Source organism: Myxine glutinosa, chromosome 4 (assembly GCF_964187855.1).
Source record: "Myxine glutinosa chromosome 4, kmMyxGlut1.1, whole genome shotgun sequence".
Lineage (NCBI taxonomy): Eukaryota > Metazoa > Chordata > Myxini > Myxiniformes > Myxinidae > Myxine > Myxine glutinosa.
This window is the reverse complement of record NC_136264.1, coordinates 141624299-141640119: the sequence shown is the minus strand read 5'-3', so window position 1 is coordinate 141640119 and position 15821 is coordinate 141624299. Positions and strand designations below refer to the sequence as shown.

Genomic DNA, 15821 nt, shown 5'->3' with positions numbered 1-15821 from the left:
GGTCATGGTTCATTTGCTCTCTTGCGCTGGGATTTCATTACAAACTGGTCACATTCTCTCTCTGTTCCTGGTGGCGGGGAAGGGCGGACGATCTCTCTGATCCCGGTGGTGGTGGCTTCGTGACGGCTGTGTTCAGTGGTGTGTGCGCCTGAGAGATCTCGGCACTTTGTGGAGCGTGCTACTGCGAGGAGAGAGCTTTGGCTGCCTTGCACGGGCGGCCGGCGGCTGCACGAGCTCGTGCCATTTGCCGTTTCCCGCGCAATGACATGGGGACCCGTTCGGCGGCCGGTAGAGACCACGGAGTAGCAGACAGATGCACCACATACACATTTTTACCTTAGTTTATTTCTCCCTGTGTCTGTTTCATGAGTCCGTGGGGAGACGTCTCAATTTAGGAATTTTAGTTTACTGTACAGTTCTGTTATCCTTGCATTTATTTTTATTAAACGCATTATTTGTTACATTTTCAATCCCTTGTGGTCTGTCGTGTTTATTTGTTGGTGGTTCGGAAAACCCGCTTCACGTCCGGCCGTGCAGGTAAGTCTTGTGACCTTCCACCCCCACACTTGTAAAAGCAGCTGCCATAGTTTGGGAATGCCTCAGAGTTAAAGTTCGATTGGTCATTCGTCTCCCAGGGGTGTTAATTCCGGCCGTGGATGTGACAACATATACAACAACAACAACAACATGCATTTTAAGGCCATTTTCCCTGCCAGAGTGGGGGTTAGCCTTGCGGTCCCCATGACGATCTTCTCCATTTTGCCCTATTTTCTGCATCTCTCCTTGTTAACCCTGAAGTTGGCAAATCCAACTGAAGGCAATCTCAGTTCCTTCCACCAAGCTCGGAACAAGTGTGTGTCTAGCCTCAGGATTGCCAGGAAGCACTATCTCTCCACACTCAAGATTAAACTCTCAAACCTGTCTCCTTCCTCCAAATCCTGGTGGCATCTGGTCAAATCCGTTTCTGGTGTTTGTTCCCCCTCCATACCCTCCCTTACCTCAAATGGCTACACAGTTGACACCGCACGTGACAAAGCCGAATGCCTCAACTGTGTTTGCCTCAAAATCTTGTGTCCCAAACCCATCTCTCTCTGTTCCCACCTTTCCCAGTCGAACCCAACTGCTCCTGGACTCTGTGTCCTTCTCTCCTGACAAGGTGGAGAAGTTTCTGTCAAACCTCGACTCTGATTCTGCAACTGGACCAGACGGCATCAGCCCACGGGTCCTAAAATCCTGCTCTTCCGCTCGATCTCACCCTCTCTCTGTTCTTTTCACCCTCTGTTTTGCTCAAGGTCATCTGCCAGCATCTTGGAAATCAGCTAACATTACCGCTTTACACAAAAAAGGTGCAAAAACAGATCCTTGCAACTACAGACCAATCAGCCTGCTTCCAATTATCAGCAAAGTCATGGAATCCATCATTGCTTCGGATATCAAATCCTTCCTCTTCTCCAATGGCTTGATCTCTGATCATCAATTTGGATTCAGACCAGGTCATTCTACTCTGGACATGTTGCTTCTGCTGTCTCAACAATGGATGGAGGTCCTCAATGCCAAACAGGAAATCAGAGCTGTCTCACTTGACATATCACATGCCTTCGATACGGTCTAGCACCCAGCTTTGCTCACCAAACTCTCCTCCTATGGTATCCATGGAAATCTCCACTCATGGCTTGCGGACTTCCTCTCTGGTCGAAGGCAACGTGTGGGCCTGAATGGATTTCTCTCATCTCCCCATCCTGTTCTGGCTGGAATTCCCCAAGGTAGTGTTCTGAGCCCTGTGCTATTTCTGGTCTTCATCAATGATCTCTCCGACTCTCTGGAAAATCCTCTCTATCTCTTTGCTGATGACTCCACTATCTGCCGCTCCATTCCTCATCCCTCAGATCGGCAGTCTGCAGCCTCCTCACTCTCTGCAGACCTGGAAAAAATCACAGACTGGTCAAACAAGTGGAACATGTCTTTCAATCCTGACAAATCACACACTCTTACAATGTCTCTCCGAAAGGACCGACTGGAAAACCCTCCCATCTACTTTCTCAACAATCCTCTCCAAGAAGTTCTGTCGCTCAAGCTTTTGGGTCTCACTATCTGCCATGATCTTTCTTGGGAAAACCACATTTCCAAGTTGGCCTCCAAAGCCAGTCGCCGACTGGGCATCCTCCGTCGTGCGAAGTCCTTCCTTGGCACACCTGAGCTCCTCACCACATACAAGGCTTTCATCTGCAGCTCAATGGAATACTGTTCCCCCCTTTGGGCTGGTGCTCCTGCCTCACACCTAGCTCGGCTTCACGCTGTTGAAACCAAAGCTTTCAGAATCATTGGAATCTCCTGCGATGAAGTTAACTCCGAGGGCCTTTCACTCACTCACCACAGGCAGGTTGGTGGTCTTTCTGTCTTCTACCGACTCCTCTCCGGCCTTGCTCCACCAGCTCTCTCTGTGCTCTGTCCCCCCAATATCCCTTCAGGACGCACAAGATCTGCCTGCAACCCTCTTATGGTTAAACTGCCAAAATCTAGGCTCTCTGCTCACCTTCACTCTTTCATTCCCCTTTTCTCCCGCCTCTGGAACAAACTCCCCCACTCCCTTCAATCCCACTCCGCTCTCCAGGTCTTTAAAACAGCTGTTCACCACCATCTCTTATCTTCCCCCATCCAAAACCTTGATCTTTTCTACCCCCGCTAATTCACCTCAGATACACTTTTTTTTTCTTCTTTAATTCCAACTTCTTTCCTGGAAGTCCTTGCAGTGTTCATATGTTTTATACCTCTCCCACCTCCCCTAAAGCCCTCCCCCTCCCACATTTCTCCCGTTGTCCCTGCTCTCAAATGTTGTGTTTGTGTCCTTCCCCCTCTCCTCTCTCCTCTCTCTCTCTCTCCCCATCTTGTCTGCCGCTCCCCTTATATTTTGTTTTGTGTGTCGGTTTGACTTTTTGTGTGATTAATGTTCGCTCTTTCACGAGCCTCGATCTTGTATACAAAAAAACCCCCAAAAAACCCCCCTTGCTCGCATTTTTTCTTCCACCATCTTTAGCCAAGTCTTTCTCGGTCTTCCCCGTCCTCTACTTCCTTCTACATTAATTTCCATCACTCTTCTCAACCAGTCACTTTCATCGTTCCTCAACACATGACCAAACCATCTCAACCTGTTCCTCTTGACAGCATAAATCACAGGCTCTATTCCCATCATCTTTCGTAATTCATCATTTGTCTTCCTCTCTCTCAACGATACTCCGCACATCCACCGAACCATTCGCATTTCCACCCTTTCCAGCCTACGTTGCTGCTCTACGTTCAGTACCCATGTCTCACTCCCATAAATCATAACACTTCTCACACATGCAGCAGACACCTTTCCCTTCAGCTTCAACGACACTCCTCCTCATCAGCACGCCACTCAGTTCCCGAAACTTCTTCCATGCACATCTCACTCCAGCAACCGTTGCCGAGTCTGATCCACCTTCTCCATTCAGCATGTCTCCGAGGTAGCAAAATGTTTTCACACCTTCCAGCTTCACGCCATCTCCAAGATCCAACTCAACATTTCCTCCATCTGCAGCTCCCTCTGTGCACACCTTACATTTGAATGTAGCTGCCACACTGGTTAATGACCCTCTCAGACCACTACATTTTTGATGAACCCACTCAGCACACATTGTACATTGAATGGAGTTCACTCCGACACCCTTCCTGCACACAGCACATGGCCACTTCCCAGTTCTTTCCACCACACCACATGCTTTACCACTTTCCATCACCTTCGTCTTTCTGATATTCACCTTCAGACCTTTTGTCTCCATACATTCCCTCCACTTGTTCATCTTTTCCTTCAGTCCATCCATACTTTCCGCAATCAACACCAGATCATCTGCATACAACAACTCCCACGGTAAACCCTCCTTTACGTTCTGAGCCAGCACCTCCATCACAGCTACAAATAGTAATGGACTTAGTACCGACCCCTGATGCACTCCCACCACTTAGTACCGATGTGACAACATATACAGTATATACAGTCACGTGAAAAAGCAAGTACACCCCATATAAACTTTTGACTTTTTCAACATATTTCAACATACAGCTATTTGATCTTCATTTCAACAATATTGATAGATAAAGGTGATATAATATAACAAATATCATTAAACATTGACATTTTGTAGTCCATTGTATAATTTAAATAAACATAAATGCAAATTTCGCACGTAGAAAAAGTAAGTACAGATATAATATAACAAATATCATTAAACATTGACATTTTGTAGTCCATTGTATAATTTAAATAAACATAAATGCAAATTTCGCACGTAGAAAAAGTAAGTACACCCCATGAAATGTTTTTTAAATCTTTTTAACATATGTGGACATATCAATATTTGATCTTCATTTAACCTGTATCTATCGATAAAGGTGATCTAATTGAACAAAAAACAATTAAAAATTGACTTTGCAATAATTAATTCAACAAAAAATTGATGCACAGCATGCACAATTGCATGCAAAGCTCGTTTCAAATCCCCCCCCCCCCCCCCCCACAACATCTCGATGGGAGTTAGATCGGGGCTTTGACTTGGCCATTCCAGAACCCTCCATTTCTTTCTTTTCAGCCATTCCTTGGTGGATTTACTGGTATGTTTAGGGTCATTGTCATGTTGCAAGGTCCACCTTCGGTTGAGCTTCATCTTTCCGACAGATGGCCTCACATTATCCTCAAGCACCCTCTGGTACAATAAATAAATTCATAGTGGATTCTATGATGGTGAGCTGCCCAGGCCCTGATGCAGCAAAGCTGCCCCAAATCATAATATTTCCACCACCATGCTTTACAGTTGGTATCAGGTTCTTGTGGCCAAATGCTGTCTTTGGTTTTCGCCAAACATGTTTTCTGGTACTGTGGCCAAATAGCTCTACCTTTGACTCATCTGTCCAGAGCACATTGTTCCAGAAGTGCTGGTCTTTGCCTAGGTGTTCATTGGCATACTTTAGTCTTGCCTTGATGTTCTTTCTGGACAGCAAAGTTTTCCTCCTGGCACACCTCCCATGTAGATCAAATTTGTGCAGCCTCTATATTATGGTAGACTCGTGCACTTTGACATCAACAGTGGGAAGAGCTACCTGTCGGTCCCGTGATGACATTCTGGGGTTCTTAGAGACTTCTTTCAGCATCTTGCGGGTCTGCTCTCGAGCTGAACTTGCTGGGGTGGTCTGGCCTGAACAAGTTGGCAATATTGTTTGGCATGTTCTCCACTTGTAGATGATCTTCCGGACAGTCGAATGATTGATTTCAAATTGTTTGGAGATCTTTATAAATCCCTTCCCAGACTCGTAGGCATCCACAACCTTCTTTCTGAAGGCGTCAGAGAGCTCTTTTGATCTAGGCATGGTGACGCCGCACACTTCAACAACAAAGCGCAAACCAAACTAAATGTCTGAGGTTTAAATAAGACAGGTTCCTCCAAGATCCTCTCTAACGATGTTCTAATCATTTGCACCTGAGCTGGTGCACCTGATTCTAATTTTAGGGATTTGAAGTAGTGATAGATTTAGGGGTGTACTTACTTTTTCCACATGCGAAATTTGCATTTATGTTTATTTAAATTATACAATGGACTACAAAATGTAAATGTTTCATGATATTTGTAATATTATATCACCTTATCTATCAATATTGTTGAAATGAAGATCAAATAGCTGTATGTTGAAATATGTTGAAAAAGTCAAAACTTTACATGGGGTGTACTTACTTTTTCACGTGACTGTATATACATATGTAGATATATATACACACACACACACACACACACACACACACACACACACACACACACACACACACACACACACACACACACACACACACACACACACACACACACACACACACACACACACACGGAGGTCGTGGGGATGGTACAGCACAGGAAGCATGGCTTGGGGTGGATGAAGCATGAGCGATTGTGAAAGGCATGTATGAAAGAGAGGAGGAAGATGGTGGAGAGGGATGTGAGGAGAAAGGAGGGGAGATATGTGAAAGCAGTCGGACAGGCACAGTAAGGTGCTTGGACGCGGTGGGAAGGTGTGCGGGTGAAGACATTGAAGTGGCAAGAGATTTCGAGGATGGAGCCAATATTGTTGAGTTTCCTGCTGCGGGCAACGTATGATGTGCTTCAATCACCAGTAAACTTGAGATTGTGGTTGTTGTTGCAGGAGGAGAGATGTTCTTTGTGTTGAGGTTTGGGAACGGTGCAGCATGCACTAAGTGCATGCTCAGTAGCATTGGCAGCAGGAAGATACAAGTGGCGGCGTGATCAGGTGCTGGCAGTGGTAGTGCAGATGGTGCAACAAGAGGTGCTGATATGTATATATATATATATATATATATATATATATATATATATATAGATAGATAGATAGATAGATAGATATATATATATATATATATATATATATATATAGATAGATAGATAGATAGAGAGAGAGAGAGAGAGAGAGAGAGAGAGAGAGAGAGAGAGAGAGAGAGAGAGAGAGAGAGAGAGAGAGAGAAAGAAAGAGAGAGAAAGAGAGGAGAAGGAGACCGAATGGGGGAGAGGTGTTGTTTGTCAAAGACGGCCAAGTGGTAAGATGTGGAAAGAGGAGGAGGTAGAAAGCAAGAGGGCTGTCAGATGCTTGTGATTGGCAGGTGGTGGCAGACCGAAAGCCACAATTGGTATTCCCAGAGATCTCTGTGACACGGTTGCGGCCCGACGTTGTCATCTGGTCACGTGCAACAAGACAGGTCTTCTTCGGGGAATTGTCTGTACCTTGGGAAGGGACATGGAGGAGGAGTACGAGAGGAAGAGAGGAAAGTACAGTGAGCTGGAGGCAGAGTGTCAGGAGAAAGGTTGGCGAGTTTCTTGTCAGCCATTTGAGGTGGAGTGTACAGGGTACATTGGCATTTCCTTTTCTGCATTTATTGCTCGGCTTGGAGTGTGTGGGACAGAAAGAGGAGGATGTGTGACAGAGTGGCCCAGGTTGCCTTGAAAAGGCTCACTTTGGATATGAAGGAAGTTTATGCAGGCATGTCGAACGGTGTAGGTTGAGGTTGTGGGTGGTGGTTCATTTCAGCATAAGGGGGTAGTGACTGAGCACGGAAGAGAAATGGAGAGATGTGTGAATGGTGTGTGTGTGTGTGTGTGTGTGTGTGTGTGTGTGTGTGTGTGTGTGTGTGTGTGTGTGTGTGTGTGTGTGTGTGTGTGTGTGTGTGTGTGTGTGTGTGTATACAGTCACGTGAAAAAGTAAGTACACCCCATGTAAAGTTTTGACTTTTTCAACATATTTTAACATACAGCTATTTGATCTTCATTTCAACAATATTGATAGATAAAGGTGATATAATATAACAAATATCATGAAACATTTACATTTTGTAGTCCATTGTATAATTTAAATAAACATAAATGCAAATTTCGCACGTGGAAAAAGTAAGTACACCCTTGGCTCTAATAGGTGGTATTGCCCCCTTTGGCAGAAACAACCTCAAGTATGCGTTTCTTATAACTGTCTACCAGTCTCTGACATCGACTGGGAGAAATTTTTGCCCACTACTCCTCCATGCAGAATTATTTCAGCTGTGCGATGTTTGAGGGGTTTCTTGCATGCACAGCTCGTTTCAAATCCCCCCACAACATCTCGATGGGATTTAGATCCGGGCTTTGACTTGGCCATTCCAGAACCCTCCATTTCTTTGTTTTCAGCCATTCCTTGGTGGATTTACTGGTATGTTTAGGGTCATTGTCATGTTGCAAGGTTCACCTTCGGTTGAGCTTCAACTTTCCGACAGATGGCCTCACATTATCCTCAAGCACCCTCTGGTACAATGAAGAATTCATCGTGGATTCTATGATAGTGAGCTGCCCAGGCCCTGATGCAGCAAAGCTGCCCCAAACCATAATAGTTCCACAACTATGCTTTATAGTTGGTATCAGGTTCTTGTGGTCAAATGATGTCTTTGGTTTTCGCGAAACATGTCTTCTGGTACTGTGGCCAAATAGCTCTACCTTTGACTCATCTGTCCAGAACACATTGTTCCAGAAGTGCGGGTGTTTGGCTCGGTGTTCATTGGCAAACTTTAGTCTTGCCCTGATGTTCTTTCTGGACAGCAAAGGTTTCCTCCTGGCACACCTCCCATGAAATGAATGAATGATCGTTTTAAGGCCATTTTCCCCGCTGGAGCGGGGGTTTGCCTTGCGGGCCCCATGACAATCATGGTTCCCTGTTTGAGGCAATGTTTTTATGGCCGGATGCCCTTCCTGACGCCAACCCTTGGTCGCCTCTTACGATGCGCAGGGATACGATGTACCTATTCTAAACTGGGGTACACACCGTGATCATTCATCCCAGCAAGCTGGTACTCAATTTGCCGACCTCGGAAGGATGACAGGCTGAGTCAACCCCCCTGGCGTTAATTCAGCGATCGACCGGGATTCGAACCCAGGATCCTAGGATCCCAAGCCGGCATGCTAACCGCTAAGCCAACACCAGGGCTTCCAGGGTAGATCAGGGTAGATCACCAGGGTAGATCAAATTTGTGCAGCCTCTTTCTAATGGTAGACTCGTGCACTTTGACATCAAAAGTGGCAAGAGTTACCTGTAGGTCCCGTGATGACATTCTGGGATTCTTACAAAGGGCTTAATCTCCCCTTGGTAAGGGTAGGAAGGGCGGCGGAAAACCATAACAATATTCTCGTTTTGTATTATTAATGAAGTTTCTGTAATTTGTAAAAAAAAAAATCACTTGGAAGTTATGGTTTATGATGTGTAAATAAAGGTGGAATTAGTCGGATTTAATGCAATTTAATTCCAGGTTATAAGGCAACATAAGGTGGTAATTTTAAAAGGGGGTGTAGACTTTCTATAGGCACTATATACAACAACAACAACAACAACAGGCATTTTAAGGCCATTTTCCCTGCTAGAACGGGGGTTAGCCTTGCGGTCCCCATGACGATCTTCTCCATTTTGCCCTATTTACTGCATCTCTCCTTGTTAACCCCCTTGCCCGCATTTCTTCTTCCCCATCTTTAGCCAAGTCTTTCTCGGTCTTCCCCGTCCTCTACTTCCTTCTACATTCATTTCCATCACTCTTCTCAACCAGTCACTTTCATCCTTCCTCAACACATGACCAAACCATCTCAACCTGTTCCTCTTCACAGCATCAATCACAGGCTCTATTCCCATCATCTTTCGCAATTCATCATTTGTCTTCCTCTCTCTCAACGATACTCCGCACATCCACCGAACCATTCGCATTTCCACCCTTTCCAGCCTTCGTTGCTGCTCTACATTCATTACCCATGTCTCGCTCCCATAAATCATAACACTTCTCACACATGCAGCATACACCTTTCCCTTCAGCTTCAACGACACTCCCCTCATCATCAGCACGCCACTCAGTTCCCGAAACTTCTTCCATGCACATCTCACTCGAGCAACCGTTGACGAGGCACTGTATATGGACCAGAATAGTAGCGTGTTCAGTTACTGATGGTAATTTTGTTCAGAATGAGCGAAAACGGCAAGATTATAGGCTCTAGAAATGCAGCGCTAGGAATCTAGTATGGAAATACTTCAAAAATCGCTTTGAACATTCGCTTTAAATAACAAGGTTTATTGAGAAACCAACTCCATCAGAACATATACTCATTACCTTGATCTGTTTATGATACGACAATAAATCACTTTCGATTTCATAATTTTAAAGATGAATCATTTCACATCGAAATATTGCAGTGAGATTAACTGTTTTCTCATCAATTGACCACAAAATTATAAAATGTATTTGAATGAAACCAACCTCGCTTCATGAACATGAAAATCGTCACCAACAGAGATGCCAACACGAAGACAAGGAAATGAGAAATCCTGAAGTGAGGCATTGCAATCACTTGTCTGGGACAAACTTGTCGTTCCGTGTCACCCTGGATTGTCTCACCGTGTGTGGGGCGTGTCTCACCGTGTGTGGGGCGTGGCTCATAGTGTGTGGGGCGTGTCCTCGCGCACCTGATCTCACATCAAGTACGTAACTTTTTTCATTAAGTAATATCATTAGCATGTGAATAAATAATTACAGTAAGGTTGTGAAGTTCTTGGAAGTTGTGCATTGTGGTTGATAACATTGCATTTGCGTATTTCAATGAAACAACAAAAACTAAGTGCTTCATCTGGTACAATGATTCCTCGGGTTTTCTTTTGCGACTAAACAAACTAAAACAGACCATTTTCTGCAACCCAGTAATGTAGCTTTAGATACATTATGTTTTCCTGTATTATGGGTTGAGGTATTATGGGATGAGGTATTATGGGTTGAGGTATTATGGGATGAGGTATTATGGGTCGAGGTATTATGGGATGAGGTATTATGGGATGAGGTATTATGGGTTGAGGTATTATGGGTTGAGGTATTATGGGATGAGGTATTATGGGTTGAGGTATTATGGGATGAGGTATTATGGGTCGAGGTATTATGGGATGAGGTATTATGGGATGAGGTATTACTGGATAACATTTTAATTATACTCGGGGGGGACCAAATTTTCATTGCTTTTCACCGCCTTGTAGCATACATGCCTGCCGGAGTTGGGGGGGGGGGGGGTTGGGGGAGTGGGGGGAGGTGGACATAGAGGCACACATATACACACACACGCACATATACAGTCATGGCCAAATATATTGGCCCCCTTGCACTTTTTTCAAATAACTCACAATTTTCTCTAAAAATAAGTTTAAATTGACAAAAGCATTTGGTCTCCACAATTCTTTATTTCACTGTTAATATTACAGAACCTTTGTTTTTGATTCAGAACTTAATATATCCTTTCAAATCAGAAAAAAATAAAAAGAAACGGCATTGACAAAATTATTCACACCTGAGACTTAATATTTGGTAGCATGGCCTTTGGACAAAATAACTGTAATCAAGCGCTTCCAATAGTCATGAATGAGCTTCCTCCACCTCTCTACTGGCAGTTTGGCCCACTCTTCTTGTGCAAACTGCTCCAGTTCTCCCAGATTTGAAGGGTACCTTCTCCCAACTGTTCTTTTCAGATCTCCCCACAGGTGTTCAATGGGATTTAGATCTGGACTCATAGCTGGCCTCGTCAACAAAGTCCAGCATTTTGTCTTGAACCATTCCTGGGTGATTTTTGAAGTGTGTTTGGCGTCATTGTCCTGCTGCAAGACCCATGACCTTCGACGAAGACCCAGCTTTCTGACACTGAGTTGAACATTGCGCTCCAAAATGCCTTGGTAATCTCATGATTTAATGATGCCATGTACACATTGAAAGCACCCAGTGCCAGAGGCAGCACAGCAACCCCAAAACATCACTGAACCTCCTCCATGTTTGACTGTAGGGAAGGTGGTCTTTTCTTTGAAGGCTTCATTTTGTTTTATGTAAACATAGAGATGATATGCTTTACCAAAAAGCTCAAATTTGGTCTCATCTGTCCACAGGAAATTTTCCAGAATGATTTGCCTTGTTTAGGTGTGTTTGGCAAACTCCAGTCGGGCTTTCTTATGTCTCTCTCTCTCAGCAGTGGGGTCCTCCATATAACCCCCTTTCATTGAGTTGGCAACAGATGGTACGAGTTGAAACTGCCGTACCTTGTGTCTGAAGGCCAGCTTGAATCTGTTTGGCAGTTGATCGAGGTGCTTTCTCCACCATTCGAACAATCCTTCGCTGCAATCTTCGATCAAGTATTCTCTTGCGGCCATGTCCAGGGAGGTTGGCTACAGTGCCATGGGCATTAAACTTCCTGATTGCATTGCGTACGGTGGACACAGGAACATCAAGGACTCTGGAGATGGACTTATAGCCTTGAGATTGTCCATGCTTGGCTACAATCTTGTGTCTGACCTCCTCAAACAATTCTCTGGTTTTCTTTGTTTTCTCCATGCTCATTGCGGTACACACAGTGACACAAAACAGCAGAATGGCTCCTTTTCTCTATTAAAACTGGTTGAATGAGTGATTTTTATATTGCAGGTACCTGCAACTCACCACACGTGAGTTCAATTACAAAGTAAAAGAGAATCACTTGCTTGAATTCTAATTATTTCTAACAACTTCTAAAAGGTGCCAATAATATTGTCAAGGCCATTTTAGGATTTCCGTGTGGAATAAGCTAAGATTTAGTAATTTTTTCAGCTTTTTTGTTTTGTTCCACTGAAAACCAAAGAAATACGTATGTGGAAACCAAAATATTTTTTTATTTCAACAATTTTCTGGAAGAAATGGTGCATTATTTGAAAAAAGTGCAAGGGTGCCAATATTTTTGGCCACGACTATATACACACACATACACACACACACACACACACACACACACACACACACACACACACACACACACACACACACACACACACATAGTAGATTATTTAATAATATAGTGGTGTGAGGGTGATCATAAAATCAGTGGTGCTTCACATAACATGTAATTAACAACTAAGTTCAGTGTGAAACACAAACAAAGCGATTATTAAAATGATCATCAAATAGCAAAAGGATAGGTTGCATGGGCCTTCCAATTACACTATGTATAGGCCTTAGGCTTCATTCCTTAGGCCTCACCTTTAGGCCACTTCAGACAAAATAGCACAAGTTTCTTAATACAATAGTATTGTTTTCTTAATAATAGTAGTAACATCAACAATAATATAGTAACTATAATTGTAACACTGCAATCCCTTTGTTGTGACTGCAAAGTTACCGGATTAAAGTTGTGTATGTGGTGTACGAATGACTGTAGGAGTATTGAATTAGCCGAGGTTTCTCATGGGGATTTTCTCTTTGCCGCGTGGGTCTTTTCTCCTTGCCGCGTGGGACTTTCCTCCTTGCCGCGTGGGACTTTTCTCCTTGCCGCATGGGACTTTTCTCCTTGCTACGTGGGTTTTTGATTGTGACTGGTGACCCTCAAGTGCTATTGCAGAAGGCCTTCAAACAGAAGGTCTAACGGGGTCTACATGATATTTTGGGTCTTAAAGGTCTAATGGTTAGAAAGAGTATTAGGGGTCTTAAAGGGTCTTTGGGTTATAAAGGGTCTAAAGAGTCATAAGGGCCTTACGGTTCTAAAGGATGGAAAGGTTCAAACAGTATAAAGGTCTAAAATGGTCTAAAGGGGTCTGAAAGGTTTAAAAGCTCTAAAGGTCGACAAGGTATGTTCCGACAGTCTGTAATTAATAGACTTAGTCAAGGTCCAATAATTAAGTAATTAATAGAAATATTCACAGGGGTCGACCAATACTTCACCTCAATGAGGGTTCACCATCCACCTGTGTTTTTCTGTTTTATATACAGTACATTAAGTCAACTTAAGTGAAACTACAGAACCAACTTAACAGGGACTTAAGAATACTACACAGGGCCAGGCAAAAATGATGCTTAAGTTGACTGAAATAATTAGTCATTTTGGCTCGTTTTTGTGCAATTTACTTACGTTATATTTTAAGTTTTACTTAAGTTATTTAAGTTTCTGTGTCGTCATTTTAAGTCGTTCTGTAGTAAATTGGCCCAATTTTGCACAAATAACTTAATTAAGTAACTGTGTAGTTGACCTAAGTAAGTCACTGTGTCGTATGCTTAAGGTGCTGTTAAGTTGGTTCTGTAGTTTCACTTTAGTTGACCTAAGTTATCTACTGTGTTCAAAAAGTATCCGACCTTTATTTTTCGTGCGTAAAAAAAAAGAAGCTAGGGAGGCGTTGATTGGTGCACGTATGTAGGCGATCCTAATGCACACGCGTGAATTTTTTCCCACCTGCAGAAGCTGTCATTCGACGGCAGACCGCCGATGAGTGAGGACATGTAAGTGAGCGCCGTCGGATTTTCGTTTTTGACAAAATGACGGAAAAACTTGAACAACGCTACTGCATCAAATTTTGTGTAAAGCTTGGCGATTTCCAGGTGGAAACGATCCGCAAGATTCAACACCGTTCATTCCATTATGAAGGAGGATTTGGGCTTCAGGAGAATCTCAGCGAAGTTCGTACCAAAGCTGCTAACGATTGAGCAGAAGCAACTCCGTTTGGAGATCGCACAGGACATGCTGGAGACTGTGAACAGCGATCCCAGCTTCCTCAACACAGTGATCACTGGCGATGAGTCCTGGGTTTATGGGTACGACCCAGAAACCAAGTTGCAGTCATCACAATGGAAGCATCCAACATCCCTGAGGCCAAAAAACACAAAATTTGATGCAGTAGCGTTGTTCAAGTTTTTCCGCATTTTGTCAAAAACTAAAATCCGACGGCGCTCACTTACATGTCCTCACTCATCGGCGGTCTGCCGTCGAATGACAGCTTCTGCAGGTGGGAAAAAATTCACGCGTGTGCATTAGGATCGCCTGCATACGTGCACCAACCAACGCCTCCCTAGCTTCTTTTTTTTTACGCACGAAAAATAAAGGTCGGATACTTTTTGAACACACTACGTAGATATCAAGTGAATCGGATGAAAATTTACGATTTGTGATCTTGACCTTTTAATCTAAAAAAACAAAAGGCTTCTAGCTTGTTTATATTACTAGTATAGTTGCTTATATTACTACTATATATATATATACATATATATATATATATATATATATATATATATATATCTATATATATATATATAGTTGCAGACCTCACCGTCGGCCCCTTTTCCCCTTACCAAAGGTGGATCAGTCCCCTTGTCTACGACTGTCCAACGTGAGTCCTGAAGCTGCCCAGCTCCCTCCAGAGAGGCAGGTGAGCAACCTCGTTCGAGACCGCGGACAAGATGTTAATTTGCCAAGCAGATTAGCAGCCGCGGCTCGAACCATTAACAGAAACTAGACCCGATTGTTATGTGTTGGCCAAATTGTGCCACAGGTATTCAATGATGGAAAAGACAAGGACGAACGGATGTGAAGGAAAGAAGGCAAGGTAGGAAGAACAGGATTTATTATTATTTACACAAGACTAAAGGAAGAAAAGCAATCAAAGTAATATACAGGAAAATGGAAGGATCAGAAGGACACAGAGCAATTTCTAGCTTATCTATACAGTCTTACTTAAAACCCCAGACAAGACAAACAAAACAAACTCACGTACACAAATGGATGAATGAGGGCAGGAACGAATGGCTGGAAGGAGAGGAAGGTTCAGCTGGACGCAGGAGAACGGCCGGGCCGGGAGCGAGCAGCCGCCGACTCTCCACCCTCGGGTCCACACTGCCGGGATGTTCGCAGCAGTGCGTCGGAGCTTGACGTGGCAAGGCTGGTTGTAAACAGCGTCTCCCTCACTCGTACTCCCGCAGGTTGCACGTCTCTCTTTACCAACTCAAGCACCTTCCTGACATAAACTGCCTTCGTGCTCCCTCGCTCATCTGTTGCCTCAATCGTCTGCTGGTGGGGGCTCTCCCCCCACGGGTTATATAGCCACGCCCTACCAAGCCATGACCACACCTTACCAGGCCGTGCCCACCGAGTCCTGGTTGGGCGCAAGGGCTTCCTGGCTTCACCTCCTGAAGACGATGGGCCGGCCACACCCTTCTTCCCCGAGTTGACCGCGTGCGTAATGGAGTCTTGGGGTGAAGGTGACACCAATAACCCCACCCAAAGTTACTGGCACTTTGAAGAGGCCATGGGGGCGTCGGAGGGATCCTATCTTATTTCAATTCGGTGCAATGCAGTGTCAATTAATGGGAGACAGAGCCTTAAGCTAATACACATAATAAGGAAATAACTATTTAGAAGGGTATATGGTGGCCTACGTGCTTGTACATGGACTAGCTACGGTGCACTCATTTCAATTAACAACCAATT

General features: G+C 44.1%; 1 protein-coding gene across 1 annotated transcript in view; it reads right to left on the bottom strand.

Annotated features, from left to right (window-relative positions):
• The window catches only part of LOC137425965 (carbohydrate sulfotransferase 9-like), a 36599-nt gene extending 26637 nt beyond the window's left edge, over positions 1-9962 (bottom strand). Inside the window, exon 1 of the mRNA XM_068114685.2 lies at positions 9833-9962. Within this exon, the coding sequence (XP_067970786.2) occupies positions 9833-9914 (82 nt within the window). The 5' untranslated portion in view covers positions 9915-9962. The remainder of the gene's footprint in view (positions 1-9832) is intronic.
• Positions 9963-15821: the final 5859 nt, after the last annotated feature.